Raw genomic sequence first — 21,211 nt, 5'->3', positions numbered from 1 at the left:
CTTCATGTATTGTCATACATATATATATGAGTATATGTATGTATATATATACATATATATGTGTGTGTGTGTGTATATATATATATATATATATATATATATATATATATTACATCACATATGTCACAATTATTGATATACCTGGTTGTTCTGGGTTTTATTTTTGCTTTTTTGACTTTTATGTCTTTTTCAAAATAAAAAAATAAACCTGTGATTTTTAACTAAAATTTTGTGGCTCTTGTCTGAATCCTATATGATTAAAAGGACAGATTCTTTAACATACACAGTTAAAGTGTAAGCATACAGGTTATCTGATTCACAAAAGCTTGAGGTAAGTTGAGACTGAGGTCTACAAAGAGAAAAGCTAATTTAGTCTGTGCTAGAGTCAATAAGTGTGCATCAGGTTTTTTTTCCTTCAGCTTCTAGATATGTGGATAATAAAAACAAACAAAAATAACTGAATGTCTTTCTATTTAACACCAGAAGTTGTGTGAGATTTGTGAATTCACTTCCAACATAATAATGATGCCACTTTATGCAGACTATTCTGAAGGAATTGAGATGCTACCTGGTTTTTCCAGCATTTTTCTTATTTTACTCCTTGCTCTGATCTGTGACTCTGCCAGCCTGACCCCTGTTATCCTCTCAAACCTCCATAAAGTTAGGAAAATAGTCTGAGGAATAGGAAAACCCAAAGGGTTTCTTGACATGCAAAATATAGAGTTGATATATTAATAAAACTAATCAATGTATTGTGGAATTTCCTGAGATGTAAAATGAATTTATGTAAGAGATTTATTCTACAATTTGGGGAATCTACTCATGTAATTGAGTTTACTTTAAATTAGTATAGTTCAAGATAAGCAGATCGCGTTCTAGAGTTCTTTTAATTTTGCCTTTTCTTTTTCCTTTTTCACCATTTCCAAGTTATATTTTCTCTTCTCCTTTTGGAAATACCTCATAAATGATTGTAGGAAAAATTTACATTAGGATGTGGTAGGAGCAGGAGTCCCATTAGCAGTTTATGAACTTTTCCTGGGAGACTATAGACCTCTGATGTTGCTCTACCAGAATTTAGGGTAAAAAAATAGGAGTCAAATATCTTACTTGAGACTTTGAATCACTTTATTTTCTTAATATGGAAGGCTAGTAAAAGTGAAAAGTCATTCATTTCCTGAAGGTTGTGGTGAGATGACATTTTCAAGGAGACCCTACACAAACTCTGAATATGCTTCCTTATCAAAAATCAATTTACCTCTAGAGGGCAACATATGCTTTTTTTTTTTTTTTTTTGGCCGCGTCAGGTCTTAGTTGTGGCACTTGGGATCTTTGCTGAGGCATACGGGATCTTTCGTTGCGGCGCGCAGTCCTCTCTCTAGTTGTGGGATGCGGGTTTTTTTCTCTTCGCTAGTTGTGGCGCGTGGGCTCTGTAGTTTGCGGCACACGGGCTCTCTATTTGAGGCGTGCAGGCTCAGTAGTTGTGGCACGCAGGCTCAGTTGCCCTGCGGCATGTGGGATCTTAGTTCCCCGACAAGGGATCAAACCCGTATCCCCTCCCTTGGAAGGCGGATTCTTTACCACTGGACCACCAGGGAAGTCCCATATACTTATTTTTGATCAGTAGATGCTAATAAAATTTTCTGTAACTTACATTTTCTTTTCTGAGTCTTAGCTTTTGTGGGACATCAAAATTTGCCTTGGTCAATGAAGATTTACTTGAAAAACTTTGCTGGATGGAAGGCTTTCCGTAGAATACCTGATGGTAGGTGGGAATCATGGAATAGGATATCAGTAATCTGAACTGCCTTTTCTCCCCAAGCTCATCTTAATCTTATATTCCTCTCTCCATCTCCACCCCCAAGTTCAGGAGATTTAGAGACAGGGCTTGTCTTTAGCTACTACAATATGGAGAGTAATAGCAAAGGCTTTAGAATTATACCTGGTTTTGAATACAAGTTCCACCATTTACTAGCCCTATGTTCTTTCTAACTTATTTAATATCAGTCTCACTTTCCTCATCTCTAAATGAGATGAAAACAGTACCTACTTCATGGATTCTTGGGAAAATTAAATGAGATAATGCATAAAAAACAATCAGTTCCTAGTACACAATAATTGAAAGTCATTGCTGTTATTAGTTATAACCGAAACAAAGATGGCTTTGGTAACTCCCTTTCTAAGCTATTCCTTTTATTCCTTCAGGCAATAAGTTCCAAAAATATGAGTTGGATATGGTGGAACTTAGTTAAAGAGACCTTTCTGGATTCCCTGAAATTTTACCATGTAAATCATGGTGAGGTCACTCTAAGAAGTCAAGAGGGAGAGAGCTAGCTTGGTTAAAGCACAGAACAGTGTAACTTCACTTACAACAGAGGAAATTCAGATTAAAACTTCTGAGTTATCATTTCTCACCTATCTGATTGGCATAAATTCAAAAGTTTGTCGAGATACTCTGTTGATGAGGCTGTGGAAATACAGGAATGCTTAGCATTGCTGATGGGAATGCAAAGATCAGTCATATGGCCCCTACAGAGGAGAACTGGGGAATATTTAGCTTAATTGCATAAGCATTTCCTTTTGGACTCCGCAATTCTATTTATAGGAACTATTGCAAAGATATACTGGCAAAAATAAGAAAAGATGTATGCACATGGCTATTCACACCAGGAATATTTCTGATAGCAAAAGACTGGAAACAACCAAATTTGCCGTTAATAAGGGACTGATAATATAAACTAGGACATCCACATTGTAGAGCACTATGCAGTTGTAAAAGGGAATGAGGTATATCTCTATTTACTGACAAGGAGTGATCTACAGGATCCACTGTAAAGTATAAAACAAAGTCAGAATCAGGAATTCCCTGGCTGTCAGTGGTTAAGACTCGGCGCTTTCACTGCTGTGGCCTGGGTTCAATCCCTGGTCGGGGAACTAAGATTCCACAAGCTGCGGGGTGCGACCAAAAAAACAAACAAAAAAAACAAAGTCAGAATTGTATGTATGATATGTTACTGCTTATGTAAGAAAGGGGGGAGATTAAAAAAAAAATATATATATATATATATATATATAAAACTAAAAAGCATGGTTACCTATGGGGGAGAGAGGCAACAGGGTAGAGGGAACAGGGTAAGAAGCTAAACTTCTGAATAGATTTCATTTTGTAAATTTGACTTTGGAACCAGGTAAATATATAATTATAAAACAAAATTAAAGGATTCCTAACATTGATAGAAAAATGAAACATTTGACTATATATCAAGTTGGTGGCCTAATCAAACTGAGAGGAATTATTTCAAATGACTAAAATTCAGTAAATTTGACTGAATATTCCTAGTGAGATATTCCCTATGAACAAAAAAACTCCAAAAAAATAAACTGTTTTCAGTACTCTTCTTATTGACGGTATTATTATTATTATCATTATTATTCAGAGACTGTGAGTATACCGTGGGATAAAGCAAATGACTAATTATGTTGACGTAGTTAGGGTAGCAGTATATGTTATGGAAGACAGTATTTATACTCTTTTTTTGAAACTTTTTGATTTTATTGAAGTATAGTTGATTTACAGTGTTGTACTAATTTCTGCTGTACAGCAAAATGACTCAGATATACACATATATGTTTTATATATACATAATAGAAAAGAATATTTTATATTCTTTTCTATTATGGTTTATCCCAGGAGATTGGATATAGTTTCCTGTGCTATAGAGTAGGACCTTGTTGTTTGTCCATTCTATATGTAATAGTTTGCATCTACTAACCCCAAACTCCCAGTCCCTCCCTCTCCATCCCCTCCTCCCCCTTGGCAACCACAAGTCTGTTCTCTATTGGGAGACAGTATTTATAGATGTAAGGTTTCAATGAGACTAAAAACTCTGTGGTCCTGAATTTGAATTAAAAGTATGTATACAGCAACTATACTTCAATTTATAAATAAATAAATAAATAAAACTATCCAAATGGAAAAAAGGCCTTAAATCAATGACAAACACAATAGCAACAAGCACCAAGATTATAGTCTCTGAAAAGCAATTCATACTAAAAGGAACCACATTATGCTGTACAGTACATCCCCATGATTTATTTTATTTATTTATTTTTTAAAAATATTTATTTATATTATTTTATTTATTTTTGGCTGCATTGGGTCTTAGTTGCGGCACACAGGATCTTTGTCGAGGCGTGTGGGATCTTTCGTTGCGGCACGCGGACTTCTCTCTAGTTGTGGCGTGTGGGTTTTCTCTTCTCTAGTTGTGGCACGCAGGCTCCAGAGCACGTGGGCTCTGTAGTTTGTGGCACACAGTCTCTCTAGTTGAGGTGCACGAGCTCAGTAGTTGTGGCGTGCGGGCTTAGTTGCCCTGTAGTATGTGGGATCTTTGTTCCCTGACCAGGGATTGAACCTGCATCCCCTGCATTGTAAGGCAGATTCTTTACCACTGGACCACCAGGGAAGTCCCGACTTGACTATTTTATAACTGGAAGTTTGCACCTTTTGACCACCTTCACCAATTTCTCCCACCCCCCACCTCTCACCTCTGGCAACCACCAATCTGTTCTCTGTACCTATGAGCTTGATGTTTTTTCTTTCTTTTTTTTAAGTTTAAATTTTTATTTATTTATTTTCTTAATTTTGAGCTTGATTTTTTTGTTTGTTTTTGTTTTATATTTCACACACAAGTGAGATCATAGAGTATTTGTCTTTCTGTTTTATTTTACTTAGCATAATGCCCTTGAGGTCCATCCATGTTGTTGCAAATGGCAGGATTTCATTCTTTTTTTTACTACTGAGTAATATTCCACTGTGTGTGTGTGTGTGTGTGTGTGTGTGTGTGTGTGTGTGTAACATATCTTGTTTATCCATTCATCCATCAATGGACACTTAGGTTGTTTCCATATCTTGGCTATTGTAAATAATGGTGCAATGAACATGGTGGTGCATATACCTTTTCAAGTTAGTGGTTTTGTTTTCTTTGGATAAATATCCAGAAGTGGAATTGCTGGATCCTATGGTAGTTCTATTTTTAATTTTTGAGGAACCTCCATACTGTTTTCTATAGTGGTTGCACCTATTTACAATGCTAGCAATAATGCACAACGGTTCCCTTTTCTTCACATCCTTGCAAACACTTGTAGCTTGCTTTTTTTATAATAGCTATTCTAACAGGTGTGAGGTGATAATCTCATTGTGGCTTTGATTTGTATTTCCCTGAGGATGGTGATGCTGAGCATCTTTTCATGTACCTGTTGGCCATCTGTCATGTACCTGTCAGCCACTTGTATGTCTTCTTAAGGAAAATGTCTATTCATTTTTAATTTAAAAAGTCCACTTTTTAATTGAATTTGTTTTTTTTTGTTTTTTGGGGGTTTTTTTTTGGTCTATTGAGTTGTATGAGTTTTTTATATATTTTGGATATTAACCCCTTATCAGATACATGATTTGCAAATATTTTCTCCCATTCTGTAGGTTGCTTTTTCACTTCTTTGATGGTTTCCTTAGCTGTGCAAAAGCTTTTTTAGTTTGATGTAGTCCCACTTGTTTATTTTTCCTTTTGTTGTTTTTGATTTCAGCATCAGATTTAAAAAATCATCACCAAGACTTAGGTCAAGGACTTCCCTGGTGGCGCAGTGGTTAAGAATCTGCCTGCCAAGATAGGGGATAAGGGTTCGAGCCCTCGTCTGGGAAGATCTCACATGCTGCGGAGCAACAAAACCCGTGCGCTACAACTACGGAGCCTGCACTCTAGAGCCTGCGAGCCACAATTACTGAGCCCACATGCCACAACTACTGAAGCCCGTGCTCCTAGATCCTGTGCTCCGCAACAAGAGAAGCCACCTCAATGAGAAGCCTGCGCACAGCAATGAAGAGTAGCCTCCGCTTGCCGCAACTAGAGAAAGCCCGCGCGCAGCAACAAAGACCCAACAAGGCCAAAAATAAATAAATAAAAAATAAATTTATTAAAAAAAAAAAGACTCAGGTCAAGCAGCTTAACGCCTATGTTATTAGGGGTTTTATGATTTCAGGTCTTATGTTCATGTCTTTTTGAGTTAACTTTTGTGTATGGTATAAGATAATGGTCCAGTTTCATTCTTTTGCATGTGGCCACCCAGTTTTCCCAACACCATTTATTGAAGAGACTGTCCTTTTACCATTGTATATTCTTGGCTCTGTTGTCATATATTCTCTATTCTGTTCTGTTGATCTATGTGTCTGTTTTTATGCCAATACCATACTGTTTTGATTACTATAGCCTTGTAATATAGCTTGAAATCAGGGAGTATGATGTCTCCAACTTTGTTGTTCTCAAGATTTCTTTGACTATTCAGGGTCTTTTGTGATTCCATACAAATTTTAGAAAATTTTTTTCTATTTTTGTGAAAATGCCTTTGGAATTTTGATAGGGAGTGCATTGAATCTGTGGATTGCTTTGGGTAGTACAGTTATTTTAACAACATTAAGTCTTCCAATCCATGAGTATGGAAAATTTTTCCATTTATTTGTCTTCTTCAATTTCTTTTATTAATGTAGTATTCAGTGTGTAGGTCTTTCACATCCTTGGTTAAATTTATTCCTAGGTATTTTATTCTTTTTGATGCAATTGTAAAGGGGATTTTTAAAAAAAATTGTCTTTCTAATAGTTTGTTATTTGTGTATAGAAATGCAAGATTTTGTATCCTGCAACTTTAGTGAATTCTTTTATGAGTTCTAAGAGGTTTTTTTGGTGGAGTCTTTAGGGTTTTCTACATATAATATCATGTCATCTGCAATTAGTGACAGTTTTACTTCTTCCTTTCCAATTTGGATGCCTTTTATTTCTTTTTCTTGCCTAATTGCTCTGGTTAGGACTTCCAATACTATGTTGAATAAAAGTGGTGAGAGTGGGCATCCTTGTCTTGTTCCTGATCTTAGAGGAAAAGCTTTCAGCTTTTCACCTTTGAGTATGATTATGATGTTAGCTGTGGGCTTGTCATAAATGGCCTTTATTATGTTGAGGCATATTCATTCTATACCTAATTTGTTGAGAGTTTTCATCATGAAAGTTCGTTGAATTTTGTCACATGATTTCCTGCATCTATTGAGATAATCATATGATTTTTATCCTTCCTTTTGTTAATGTGGTGTGTCACATTGATTGATTTGAAGATGTTGAAACATCTTTGCATTACTGGAATAAATCTCATGTGATCATGGTGTATGATCCTCTTAATGTATTGTGGAAAGAGGCTTGCTACTATTTTGTTGAAAATTTTTGCATCTATGTTAATCAGGAATTTGGTCTGTAATATTCTTTTCTAGTGGTGTCCTCAGGGTAATGCTGACCTTGTAAAATGAGCTTGGGAGTGTTCCCTCTTATTTTTTGGAAGAATTTGAGAAGGATTGGTATTCATTCTTTTTTGAATGTTTGATAGAATTCACCAGGGAAGCTGTCTGGTCCTGGACTTTTGTTTGTTGGGAGGTTTTTGATTATTGATTTAGTCTCCTTACTGGTAATCAGTCTGTTCAGATTTTCTATTTCTTCATAATTCAGTTTTGATAGGTTGTGTGTTTCTAGAAATTTATCCATTTCTTCTAGGTTGTCAAATTTGTTGGCATATAATTGTTCATAGCAATCTCTTATGATCCTTTGTATTTCTGTAGTATCAGTAATGTCTCCTCTTTCATTTCTGAATTTATTTATTTGAGTCCTCTCTCTTGTTTTCTTGGTAAGTCTAGCTAATAGTTTGTCGACTCAAAAAATCTTGATAAAGAACCAGCTCTTAGTTTCACTGATTTTTTTTTTTCTGTTGTCTTTTTAGTTTCCATTTTACTTATTTCTGCTCTGATCTTTGTTATTTCCTTCCTTCTACTAATTTTGGAAAATTTTTTTCTAGTCCTTCAGATGTAAATGTAGGACATTTATTTGAGATATTTCTTGTTTCTTAAGGTAGGCATTTATGAACTTGCCTCTTTACAACTGTTTTTGCTGCATCTCATAAGTTTTGTTATGTTTATTATTTTTGTTGGTCTCACATATTTAAAATTTTTTCCTTTGATTTCTTCTTTGACCCATTGGTTATTCAGTAGCATGTTGTTTAATCACCACATATTTGTGAATTTTTCAGTTTTCTTCTCATAATTGGTTTCTAGTTTCATACCATTATGGTCAGCAAAGATGCTTGATACGATTTCAATCCTCTTAAATTTATTAAGACTTATTTTGTGGCCTAACATAAACAAATATAATGTTATATGTCAATTATACCTCAATTTAAATTTTTTTTTTATAAATGTATAGGAAGTTGCAAACACTTTTTTTTTTTTAATTTTTATTTATTTATTTATTTATTTATTTATGGCTGTGTTGGGTCTTCGCTTCTTTGCGAGGGCCTTCTCTCTAGCTGTGGCAAGCGGGGGCCACTATTCATCGCGGTGCGCGGGCCTCTCACCATCGCGGCCTCTCTTGTTGCGGAGCACAGGCTCCAGACGCGCAGGCTCAGCAATTGTGGCTCACGGGCCCAGTTGCTCCGCGGCATGTGGGATCCTCCCAGACCAGGGATCGAACCCGTGTCCCCTGCACCGGCAGGCAGACTCCCAACCACTGCGCCACCAGGGAAGCCCTAAATATTTTTAATTAAAAAAAAAATAAAATAGAGACCTAAAAGGAACCAGAAATCCTTGAAGAAAAGGCTGATAGCACACTTGGAACATGTTCAAGAGGCACCTGGAACTTCTTATCACGTCAGAAATAAAGGAAGCTAGCAAAGATTACTGGAGCTGAGTCAAAAGTCAGTGAGGCTCCCACTGGCCAAAGTTGGGATGATTTTGGCTATCAAGAATAGAAACTGCAGGGACTTCCCTGGTGGTCCAGTGGTTAAGACTCCACGCTCCCATGCAGGGGGTCCAGGTTCAATCCCTGGTTAGGGAACTAGATCCCGCATGCTGCAACTAAGATCCGGCACAGCCAAATCAAAAAAGAAAAAGAAAAGAATAGTAACTGCAGTAGGCTGAAGCAAACAAAATATGCTTAAATTCATGAGTTTATAATAATATTTAAAAAAAACAACAGCTCATTATCCACCTTTGGAAAGTGCTAGGGAACCAACTTATTTTGAAAACTAGTACTTGAAACAATCATTTGTCCTGCCTTTACTATGCTACCTGCCTCTCAGTTGATGAAGAAAAGTAGCTCTTTATAAGTACATCAACACATAAATGAAAAAGGATAAAATTGGAGTTTATCACTTTGCAACCTTGTGATATTGTGATTTATAGTAAGAAATATATATTTGGTCTTTGTCTCATTTTTGGCACAGAGCACCTAAAACCCTTGGGATTTCCTAAATGATGAGTCTGGTAAAGGTGTCTCTTGTTATGTTAATGAGGTGACTTTTTGACCCCACTGAGGGTTGGGGCCTGGTTGCCAGGAGAAGCTACCATATAATTGGAGGATTGGAACTTTTAGTTCCAATCCTGGAGGTTTAAACAATCCTCCTGGGGCTGGAGGTTTAAACAATCAGCAATGGCCTATGATTTAATCATCCATGCCTATGTAATGAAGCCTTCATAAAACCCCAGAAGGATGGTGTTCAGAGAGCTTCCAGGTTGGGGGACCAGAACACTTCTATGTGTCACGTGCAGGGCCCCAAACTCCACAAGGACAGAAGCTCTTTTGTTCAGGACCTCGCCTTATGTATCTCTTCAACCAGCTGTCAATTTATATCCCTTAATAGCCTCTGTAGCAAGCTAGTAATCTCGTGAGTAAATGGGTTTCCTGAGTTCTGTGAGCTGCTCTAGCAAATAAGTCAAACCCAAGAAGGGGGTTGTGGGAACCTCTGATTTTATAGCCAGTAAGGTCAGAAGTATCAATACAAGTAACAACCTGGATTTTCGACTGGGATCTGAAGTCTGCTCTAGCAAATTAATCGTGCCCAGGGAAGAGACAGTCAGAATCTCTAGTCTATAGCCGGTGGGTCAGAAGAAGAGGTAACAACATGGGCTTACGATTGAGGTCAGAAGTGGAGAGCAATCTTGTGGGGCTGAACTCAACCTGTGGAATCTGATGCTGTCTCTGAGTAGATAGTGTCAGAATTGAATTGTAGGACACCCAGCCGGTGTTAGAGAATTGCTTGGTGTTGTGGGGACCGCCCCTCAGCCCCACGTTGGAAATTGGGTCCAGAACCTTTAAGCTCTTATTGAAGTGATGATCTAATTAACTCAGAAGATGCTCATTAGTGACTGCAAATAACACAAAAAGAAAGACAGGTGCTGACTGATTTGATCAAGGCTCTAGATTGAACTACCAAGTTACAGAAAATACAGAGGACAGAAAAACATTTAAATATCACCATAGGGATTAATTTGCAGAACTAGTCTGTGGGAAATTTACCGGAAAACTGCCTGGTTTCTTAAACAAATAAATGCCAGCAGGGAAAAAGGAGAGGGACAAGGAAGCTACTGAATAAAAGATTAAAAAACATATCAATCAAACTGTATTTGGATCCTGATTCAAACAAAGAGACTGTTAAAAAAACTTATGAGAAAATCAGGGAAATTTGAATGCTGAGTATTTGATGGTGTTAAGAAACTAATGTCTTTGGTTGTGATAATGGTATTATGGTTATGTTAAAAAGGTAGTCCTCATCTTTCAAAGACACATATTGAAATACTTATGAGTGATATAACTAAAAATACAGAATATTGTTATGCTGACTTTTCCAACCTGAATATAGAAATATGTATATATTTGGCTGTACCACGTGGCTTGCAGGATCTTAGTTCCCTGACCAGGGTGAAAGCATGGAGTCCTAATCACTGGACCGCCAGGGAATTCCCAAGATAGAAATATATTAATGCAGCAATACTTTCCATCCACCCCCCCCCTCGGCTTTATTGAGATATAATTAACATATAACATTGTGGAAGTTTAAATTATACATGATTATTTCATACATGTATATATTGTGAAACATTAATATTGGTTACTATGTCCTTCACCTCACATAATTACCATTTTTTTGGTGATGGTAGTGGTGGTGAGAACATTTAAGATTTATTCTCTTGGCAATTTTCAAGTGTACAATACAGCATTGTTAACTATTGTCACCCTGCTGCATATTAGATCCCCAGAACTTATTTATCTTACATCTGGAAGCTTGTACCCTTTGACCAACATCTCATTTTCCCAAACCCCAGCCCTGGCAACCACCAATCTACTCTCTGTTTCTATGAGTTTGTCTTTTTTAGATACTTATACAAGTGAGATCATACAGGATATTTCTGTCTGAAGTATTTAACTTAGCATAATGCTCATCTATGTTATCATAGCAGGATTTCCTTCTTTTTTTAAAGGATGAGTAATATTCCACTGTATGTGTATATATATACATACAATTTGAGATGTATATATATATAGATATATATATCTATATATATATCTATATAGATATATATATCTCAAATTTTCCATTCATCCTTCGATGGACACAGGTTGTTTGTTTCCACATCTTGGCTAATCATAAATAATGTTGCGATGAACATGGGGATGCAGATATATTTTGGGGATAGTGATTTCATTTCCTTTGAATATATACCCAGAAGTGAGATTGCTGGATCATAGGTAGCTCTATTTTTAATTTTTTGAGGAACTTTCATGCTGTTTTCCCTAATACAGCCATTCTTTCCACTGCAAAGCACAGTGAGTAGAGAAGCCATTCAGAAGCCTAGGGTTCCAGGCAAATTTGAATTGCAAACCAGCTGTCCCAATACTCTAGGGGTGGGTCCTTTCAAATAGATGAGAGAGGAGACTGGATAGGTAAACTACTATTGGAACATGCCTGACACACAAATCAAAGGCTCACCGTGACTCTATTACTGCCACTGGGATACTAAAATAGCCTCCTGACTGATCCCTCTTGGGCTTCCATCCTTCCCCACTCCTCAGAATAATCTCAAAACAGTGGCCAGAGTAATCATTTAAAATACGTACATCATATGATTTTACTTTTCTCCTTAACACTTTCCAATGGCTTTCCAGCTCACCTAGAATAAAATCCAAAGGCTTTACCATGGTCCCATGCTACCTCTATGACTCTCCCCCTCTGTCATTCCATGCTACCTCCACTGGCTTTCCTGCTGTTCCTCTAACATTCCAGGCTTTCTCCAAGTTCAGGGCCTTTGCATTGGGCTGTTCCCTGTGTCTGAAATTGTCCTTTTACATAACAGCATGACTCTTTTACAACCTTCAGATTTTTCTCAAGGGTCACATTCTCAAGGAGGTCTTCCCTGGGCATGTTATCTACAGTTTCAAAACTCTCCTTTACTCACTTCCCATCCCCTTTCCTGCTTTATTTTCACTCCTTAGCTAATCTGATGTACATTTTACTTAATTTGTCTTACTTATTTTAAGTTCCTCTCAGCAAGCTGCATGAGGTCAGAGGTTTGCCTGTTTTCTTCACTGCTATGTCCCTGGTCATAATAGGTGATTACTTAGGAAATATTTGTTAAATACGTAAATGAATACTTGCAAGTCACTCCCCGCCCCACAGTTCATTCAAACCTAGTCATGTCACCTTATCAATGATGCCCTTCCTGAAGATCCTATACAAAGTAGCACCTTTCCCCCTACATACACACAGAGATCATTACTGAATCTCCTTACCATTCTTTTTCCAAAAAATTGCATTTAGCACATTTCGACATATTATATATTCATGTATTTATTCTCTCTTCCCTTCCCTGTGGATTCTAATTTCCATGAAGGCTAGGACTGTATCCTCAGGGCCGTAGAACAGCCCTTGACTCTTGGTAGGTACTCAGTAGCTATTTTTTTTTTTTTAGATTAATTTGTGCTTTTATTTGCCAGTATAACTACAGTGGCCTGCAAACTTTTTTGATCTAAAAGGTACATTTTACATCACAATCCAACAAACACACACACATATATAATATGTATACATATATAAAAGTGAAACAAAAGTTTTGCCAAAAACGTCTACTCTGTTTTTTTTTTTAAACCAAGGATGAACTTCACTGACACATCATAATCACCAAAGTCCCCAGTTCATCTTAGGGTTCACTTTAATGAAATGAATAGTGTTGCACGTTCTACGGGTTTGGACAAAAGTATGGTGACATAAAATCATTATGTCATACAAAGTATTTTCACCGCTTATAAAAACTTCTGTCCTGTACTCTGTGTATTCATCTCTCCTCACCCCCAAATTCCTGGCAACCATTGATCTTTTTATTGTCTCCATAGTGTTGCCTTTTCCAGAATGGCATATAGTTGGAATCTATTATTTTTTCCTTGAAAAGAGAGGTTCAAAGCCTTTATGTCTGTAAGACTACTCATGGCCCACCCACGCGTGGACCGGACAGGCTCTAGGTGGCAAACTCCCCCACTAAATACCGTAGGTTTCCTTCCAATACTGAGCCCTGTCGCACTGGTCCTGCCGAGCAGCCCCGTGGAGGTGCAGGGGAACACGTGTTGGGTATTTGCTCATAGGAAGACCACAAGCTTTGTGCCCCTTCTCACAATGAACCCAGATTCCTGTCGGGTGTGTTGTAAACACACGAGCCATTTCTTCAGGCCCCCTGCTCTGAGCACACCCCAAGTAGCTATTTCTTGGATGAATTAATGAACCAGTTCGGTCCGATAGTTTCCCCGCCACGATCACGAACTCTGTCAGGGCGGCTATGAGCTTCCAGCAGGATCAAGAGAAGCTCGCCAGCGAGCACTCTAAACTCCTTCAACTCCCGCGCCTCTTCAAAGAAAGGCGATGCCCTTTGCAGGGAACTGCAAAAACATCGGTGTTCCCCATTTCATTTCTGTCCCTAAAATTTAACCACAGAATTGACAGCTCAGGCGAACGCAGCGAATAAAAGTATTTAGCAAATTACTTTGTAGTCTGTAAACTAAACTTAACGGATTTTCTCGACTTTATACCACTGTCGCACGTTGGGAGAACAAAAGCTAGTTCCTAGTAGGCGGGAGCCAGCCCCAACCAGCCAGGATCTGCGCCCTCCCGACCCCGACAGGATTGGTCCAGGCTCCGCAGGCACCGCCCGGGTCGGGCAGCCGGCGCCCTCGTGGGCGGGGCCGTCCCGTGAGGCGCGTGGGAGGAGCGAGGCGGGGCGGCCCGGGCGTCCTCCTGTCCACCGAGCTCAGGATTGGCTGAGGTTCGGCAGGCATCGCCGCGGCCGGGCATCCGCCCGCATATGGGCGGGGTTGTCCCGTGAGGCGCGTGGGGCAGGCGGGGCTGGGGTTGGGGCTGGGCTGGGCTGGGGCTTGGCTTCGGGCTGGCGTTGGGGATGCTGCTGCTGGGCCGACCTGCGGGACTTGAGCCTCGGCCCGAGGGATGGCCAACGTGCGGGTGGCTGTGAGAGTCCGGCCCCTCAGCAAGAGGTGAGTCTGGGCGGGAGGGGGCTCCTGAGGCGTCAAATGAGCTGAGAGGAGGGCGAGGTTCTCGCCTCTCCCTCCAGTAATTCTGGCGCGGAGAAATCAGACACAAAGTGGCCCAAGGGTCCAGCGTCCGGAAACTGTAAAAGCCTGGCGGGACAAAGTCTCGCTCGGGTTGGGTTTTCGATTAGTGCCCTGGCGGGTAGCGGTTAGTGGATGGCCTCAGGTTGGCCTACCCTGTGTCCCTGGAGTCCTGCCAGCAGGAGTTTTGAGGGGCCGCGGCTCGTCTTTTTTTTTTTTTTTTTAACATCTTTATTGGAGTGTAATTGCTTTACAATGGTGTGTTAGTTTCTGCTTTATAACAAAGTGAATCAGCTATACGCATACATATATCCCCATATCCCCTCCTTCTTGCGTCTCCCTGCCACCCTCCCTATCCCACCCCTCTAGGTGGTCACAAAGCACCGAGCTGCTCTCCCTGTGCTATGCAGCTGCTTCCCATTAGCTATCTTTGGTAGTGTATATATGTCCATGCCACTCTCTCACTTCGTCCCAGCTTACCCTTCCCCCTCCCCGCATCAAGTTCATTCTCTACATCTGCGTTTTTATTCCTGTCCTGCCCGTAGGTTCTTAAGAACCTTTTTTTTTTTTTTTTTTATTCCATATATATGTGTTAGCATACGGTATTTGTTTTTCTCTTTCTTGATGCATGGTGTGGGCCTTTCTCCCTGGGTACACCGAGAAGGGCTGGGAAAGTATCTCACGTGGGGGAGAGGGATCGGGCGGTCTCCTGTCTCTTCTTGGCGGCTCTGGTGTACCTGTGGGGAATGGGGCAGAATTGTGTGCGTCCCTGAGTGCACATGGGTTTCTCTGTGAAGATGTGGAGGAAAGCAGATTGTAAGGTATGAGAGGGAAACGGAGGCTCAGAGAGATGGTGGTTTCATTCGGTGCTCGACAGCAGAACTGGGAAGAAGGGGAAGTCATTTTAACCCCTTCCCTCAACGTAGTCAGTGCCCATTTCCTCACGCGTGAATCTGATCCTGTACTTCTCAGCTGTTGAGGCATCCAGGGTCCAGCCGCATAATTTCTTTCCCTTCTGACTGATTTTCCACTCATAGGTTTGGAAAGTCAGGGAAGGCTTCACAGAAGGGTTGGTGCTTGAACCCAAATGCTTTTAAAACAGCTGCTAAAGTCTGCTGACAGGTGGAGAAGGTGTAAAGAGCCCTCTGTGTGAGAACACTGAGAGTGAAGGACTTAGGCTGTTAGGAAACAGAAACGTTTCAGTTGTTTGAGGAGAGGGTGTGTGGAGGGAGATGAGTGGTAGGAGATAAAGGTGGCAGAATGTGGTTTGGGACCTGAAGGCACATATTGGAACTATTTGGGAGGCACAGACTCAGTTAACAAAGTCATTGGATCTTATGTGGTACTTGGCAAGAAATCTTAGAGGTCAAGCTTCCATTTTTAATTTTTCCAGATGAGAAAATGGTCTTGTTTTAAGATCTAAAAGTAGGTAAGAGCCGAGATTCCTTTCACCAGACCAAGCCGCTCCTTCCTGAGATAACAGAAAAGTTGGACTTCTTTCTCAGATGCCTGTTTGCTCAGTAGGACTAGAGTAGACCATCAGTAAAATGATAATATGGGAAATGGCTTTGGTGCCCTCCCTTCTACCTCACAGTTGTTTCCCATAATCAGAAAATCCATGTCTCCTTATAAGATGCTGCCCCTTGTTTGTCCCAAATCATCCATCATTGAGAGAACATGTTTTCTTCTGCCAATACTGTAGGCTCTGGAACACTAGCCACTGCCCTGGCAAAAGTTACTTTTCATGCACCATATTCCCTTTCTGTGCTCTTCTTTTTAAATCTGTGAAATAGTGTAACTACTTTAATGGGTTTTTTTGTGAAGATCAAATGAAAGGGTATATTAAAAATACTTAGAACAGAGCCTGGCTCATTTTAAGTGTCCAGTGAAGTGCTAGCTATATAATTTTTAACACCTGCTTTTATTCCTCCCTCTTCTTAGCTTTTTTTTTTTTAAGTTTTACAAATGAATAGATCAGTGGAAATGGCTGGGTTATTTTCTCCTCTAGGGCAGTGATTCTCAAATTATAGGAGACATACAGTCCACCTGGGAAGCTTGTTATACTGCAAGTTGTTAACAGGAGTTCCAATTAACTAGCCCCACCTTCTCCCATAATTCTGATGAAGGTAACCTGTGGACCATGCTTTGAGAAACACTGTCCTAGGAGTAAACGTGTAACGGAGGATTTATTCCTGTGCAAAATCTTTAACCCTAAGGAATGAATGCCTGTTGGTAGAATTCAGGACCCAGAGGCATCAGTAGGCTTCCTTTGAGCTCTGTGCAGTCCGCTGCCCAGTTGAGGTTGGTGCCCTTTCTTTCTCTTCTGCTCAACTTTAATTTGTCCTCATTTTGTTTTAGAATATTTTGGAACCACTAGATTACCAATGGCAGTGGTCCAGGCAGGGGAGGGACAGCATCTCACCCACCTTTAGTGTCATATCTTTCTGTCAAGAGGTCAAGTTCAAGACCCTTTTTTCTTTCGGCTGCTTTATGCTAAAAAGTCCTAGATAAATCCTCAAAATAGGGCTTACTTTAAAATATTAAATAGATTTGCAAACGTTATTGCATATTTTCCCCCTTATTTTCTTTATTGTCCAAATTTACTATAACCTGTGTATTTTATAATGGGTGGAAGGAGAATAAAACCTACTTTTAAATGCAGAAAGGAAAAAAAATTATCTTAACACCAAAGATGAAAGATTTTCTTTGGGAGAGCTGAGGGCTGGGGGCAGGAGGTGTAGTTTTATGATCCTGGGGGACAAAGAATATCCCTGCTGCCTTAAGTACTGTCTTGTATGAAATGTGAAAGACAGAGCATCAGGGCCTTGAGGAAATTTAAGTACCAGAAATGTCATCACCTGGGAGAGGGAAATTTTTTATCCAGGGCTTTATCCCAAACACACTGACAGGTTTAAAAAAATAATCTTAAATGTAAAGACCCCTGTCTCACTGTGCACCCCTTGCCCCCCCCACCCCAGCCCCCAAATCCTCAAGGTCACATCCTGGAAACCCTGGGGAAAGATAAAAATGAGACTGAATATATTTGCTCAACTTTCAGGTCTCAGGCCAGGAGTAATTTAATTGATAACTTTCTTTGTAGTAGAAAAAGTGCCAATGAGTTAACTCTCATCTATTAACATTCTGACCTTAAGCACTTTAGCTAAGTTCTTTATGCTGTGAAAAAGGATTTCATATCTAGAATGGAGTGTATTCCATTCATTTTGGCCCTAAGGTATGTGGATCATATGGATTAAGCCCCTTAAAGTGAATTTAGGGGTTGGATAGTTGTTAGCAGTGTTACTACAGAACTGCAGTTCAGGAAGATTCTTAAGGATCTTGGCTCTCATTCTGATTTAGGAAGACATAATGAAAGGATTTGGGAAGCATGTTCTCAGGTCTCAACAGAGAGGACTCCAAAACCTTTTTCGTTATTTTCTGTGCTCAGAATATCAGAGAAAATGAGAAGTGATGCCATGCTGTGTGCTGAGCAGAGGATATTCTCCGTGGTTTCCAAGCCTGCTTTCTAAGTCATATGGCTTTGTGGTTAGACAGATCTGGGTTGAAATTTCAGCTCTGCCACTGCTAGCTGTGTGACCTTGGACAAGTTACATAATTTCTCTCAGCCTTAGTCTTCATTCTGAAAAAATGAAGATATGTTAGGAAGCTATGTCAGGAGGGTGTGTTAAGAGGATTGCATAAGATGACGTATAGTACATACTCTACTTAATACAGTGCCTGGCACATAGAGGGTGCCCAACAACGGTGACTCTTCACTGTTCCCAAGCCAAATTCTAATAATCCAGGGAAGAGTGCCAACCAGGGGACTGCTTGATATGATGCTGATAGCCATTTATGGAGACGGGCACCCCAGTTATGGAGACAGCAATAGGGAAACACTTTGTCCCAATAGCGCTGTTCTCAGCTGCTCTTTTCTTTCTTTTTTCTTAAATAAATGTATTTATTTATTTATTTATTTTTGGCTGCGTTGGGTCTTCGTTGCTGTGTGTGGGCTTTCTCTAGTTGCGGCCGGCGAGCGGGGCCTACTCTTCGTTGTGGTGCGCAGGCTTCTCATTGCGGTGGCTTCTCTTGTTGCAGAGCACGGGCTCTAGGCGTGCGGGCTTCAGTAGTTGTGGCTCACGGGCTCAGTAGTTGTGGCTCGTGGGCTCTAGAGCGCAGGCTCAGTAGTTGTGGCGCACGGGCTTAGTTGCTACGCGGCATGTGGGATCTTCCCAGACCAGGGCTCAAACCCTTGTCCCCTGCATTGGCAGGTGGATTCTTAACCACTGTGCCACCAAGGAAGTGCCTCTTTTCTTGATTAACTTAAAGAAGCAATATTTCCTCTCATATGGGTTGTGTTTTGTTTCTAGGGAGACCAAAGAAGGGGGAAGAATTATTGTGGAAGTTGATGGCAAAGTGGCAAAAATCAGGAATTTAAAGGTAAGCCTGAAATTGTTTTCCTTTTTCTTTCCACTGAGGAGCTAGTATTATTACAGGGCTTCTGCGGGTGAAGGTGGGTATGTGAATGTGTTTAAAGAGGGGGATTGGGAGAGGGAAGGGCAGATAAGGGGAACTGTGGGAAGAGCTTTGAGCAACCACAAAGCAAATATAAAAATACAGCAGGAAAGAAGTTCCAGGGATGTGGCTGCTGCAGCCCACATCAGTGGGGTACAGCTGTTTTGGAAACTGGTCAGTGGTTGTTCTGAAAGTAAACACTAAGAGTGTTATGGGGGCTGTGGCCAGCTTAAATCATGCTGGGGACAATCCATGCGTATATTTAACTCACCCGACCACCAATTAGACTTTGGCTCAAGCCTCTTATTGGATATCACTTCATCTAGAAGCATTACCAGGGCTTTTAGTATGCATCTGCTAATGCAGGACTCTTTTTTTGGCCATAGTGAAGGCCAAGTAAGAGACTTTAAATCTCAGAAGAGAGTCGGTCACTAGCCTGAGTCTTGCTACAAATTCTCTTTTACAGATCTGACTGATCTTTGAGTCACGATTGGACAAATACTGGCAACTTCCTCCTCCACCCCTCACCCCTTCCTAGGGGTAATTTCCTCCATCCCATTCCTCCATTTCCCAGGCCAGCGAAAGTGGAAGGGATTCTTTGGAAAGAACAAATGGCCCTTGAGCAGTGGAGAGGGACAGGGCAGCCGGCCATGTGACTATTGCTGTGGTCAGCTTGCAGGTACTCAGCGTTCCTGGGAGCTGAGGAAGCTGACTTGCAGAATGAAGGTTATCTGGATCCCAGGGCCCCCAGCCATGCCCACTCTTGTGTTACTCCTATGATGTGATCTGTTTCCTTTTGTCAGTAGCTCTCTGCTGAAAGAGAAGCCTGCCAGACTTTCAACAGGAGCTCCCCGGGGACAAAAGACCTTTCATTCTCTGCTGTCTCTTATTTATGTCTCTGTTGCTTAATCACTTCAGCTGCTTTGTTCTGAGAGCCCATATTTTTGGTTAAGAGTAAATTCTGGCCAAGATCAAACTCTAATCTGCCCCCTGCACACCTCGCTGACTGCTTACTTCCCTGAGGCCAGTTATTCACTAAGAATCTCTTAGTCATTCTGGCAGCCTCATTCTATTGTGGCTTGTGGTACCTAGTTCAAGGGATTGTTTCTCCCTGTCCAGAGTCTAAATTTTAAATAGTAAGATAGGCATTTCTGTGAATAATGCCATTCTCCCCAGTACCTGGAGGTCAGTACAGTTCCAAGCTCTGGCTCTGTCCTCATCTACCTTGGGCAGTTGGAGTGGTCCTAACTCTTCTGTCCAACATGCTTTCTCATTCACTGGGGGTGGATACCCCAATGACCTCTGTGTTTGCCCTAGGTTGATAGAGCCTGTCCCGCCCAGGGACTGAATTACTCAGGCACTACCAGTATCTTCTACAGAAATACTTAGAGAAGAAATGATACAAGAAGAAGAGGCCCAGAGAAGGAAAGGATTTTTCTCCCAAGCTGTCTTATGCCTCATAGGGCTGGTTCTTATGTGGGTTGATATGTGATAGTATGATAGACAGGCATTTAATTCTCTGGGGCTTCATTGTACCTAACAAGATGAAGACAAATGTTACTTTTCCTTTTTCCGGTAGATATGATAAAGATTCTCATGATCAGTCCAGGTATCTCTGGCTACAGCAGAGAGGAATCAAGTGCCACTGGCCAGATTCTGATAGTAGAGAAGACACTGGATCCTATGTTTGATTTTAGGTGGACGGTCGACCCAGTGGCTTTGGCGACTCCCGGGAGAAGGTTGTGGCATTTGGCTTTGATTACTGCTACTGGTCAGTCAACCCAGAGGACCCCCACTATGCATCTCAGGATGTGGTAATGTCATTTTTCCTTCCTTCACTCTCCCCAGGTCTTTATAATTGGATAGTTATTGGGAAATTAACATGGAATCTGGGCCCTGGCTATTTCTTACTTATGGTAGTTTGGTCAGAAACTAATGATGTTTTGATCTGGGAAGTGGTAGTGAGAGGTATCAGTTGCAGAAAGAGCAAAGGAGATAAGAAAAGACTGCTTGTTGAGGGCACGGAAATTGACTAGTGTCCATTTAGGCGTGGACCTCCCTCTGTTTCAGATGGGTACGAGGTAGTTCAGGCAGTGTTCTGCTCCTGTGGTAGGTGAATGGGCTCACCTCAAACTTGACCTTGTGTTGTATGCAGCAGAAGGGCCCATGAGTCGTAGAGACTGGTATCTTCTTTGAGTCTTAGGCTTGTGCTCCTAGGCCGAGTGTAAAGGGCT

General features: G+C 40.6%; 1 protein-coding gene and 1 non-coding gene across 5 annotated transcripts in view; one reads left to right on the top strand and one right to left on the bottom strand.

Moving 5' to 3' along the window:
* Window positions 1-13,467: 13,467 nt before the first annotated feature.
* LOC132361466 (small nucleolar RNA SNORA11) lies at window positions 13,468-13,597 on the bottom strand. Its single transcript, XR_009501754.1, has one exon. It is a non-coding gene; the product is annotated as a small nucleolar RNA SNORA11 (small nucleolar RNA).
* A 698-nt stretch (window positions 13,598-14,295) lies between these two features.
* STARD9 (StAR related lipid transfer domain containing 9) overlaps window positions 14,296-21,211 on the top strand; it is a 133,276-nt gene continuing 126,360 nt past the window's right edge. For all 4 annotated transcript variants that reach the window (XM_059913498.1, XM_059913499.1, XM_059913501.1 and 1 more), the window contains exons 1-3: window positions 14,296-14,390; window positions 18,833-18,902; window positions 20,675-20,791. In XM_059913498.1, coding sequence (XP_059769481.1) covers window positions 14,344-14,390; window positions 18,833-18,902; window positions 20,675-20,791 — 234 coding nt within the window. In that variant the 5' untranslated portion in view covers window positions 14,296-14,343. The remainder of the gene's footprint in view (window positions 14,391-18,832; window positions 18,903-20,674; window positions 20,792-21,211) is intronic.

The sequence above is a fragment of the Balaenoptera ricei genome, chromosome 2 (assembly GCF_028023285.1).
Source record: "Balaenoptera ricei isolate mBalRic1 chromosome 2, mBalRic1.hap2, whole genome shotgun sequence".
In the NCBI taxonomy this organism is placed as follows: domain Eukaryota; kingdom Metazoa; phylum Chordata; class Mammalia; order Artiodactyla; family Balaenopteridae; genus Balaenoptera; species Balaenoptera ricei.
Note: the sequence above shows the minus strand (reverse complement) of the source record. Positions and strands in the feature narration are given on the sequence as shown.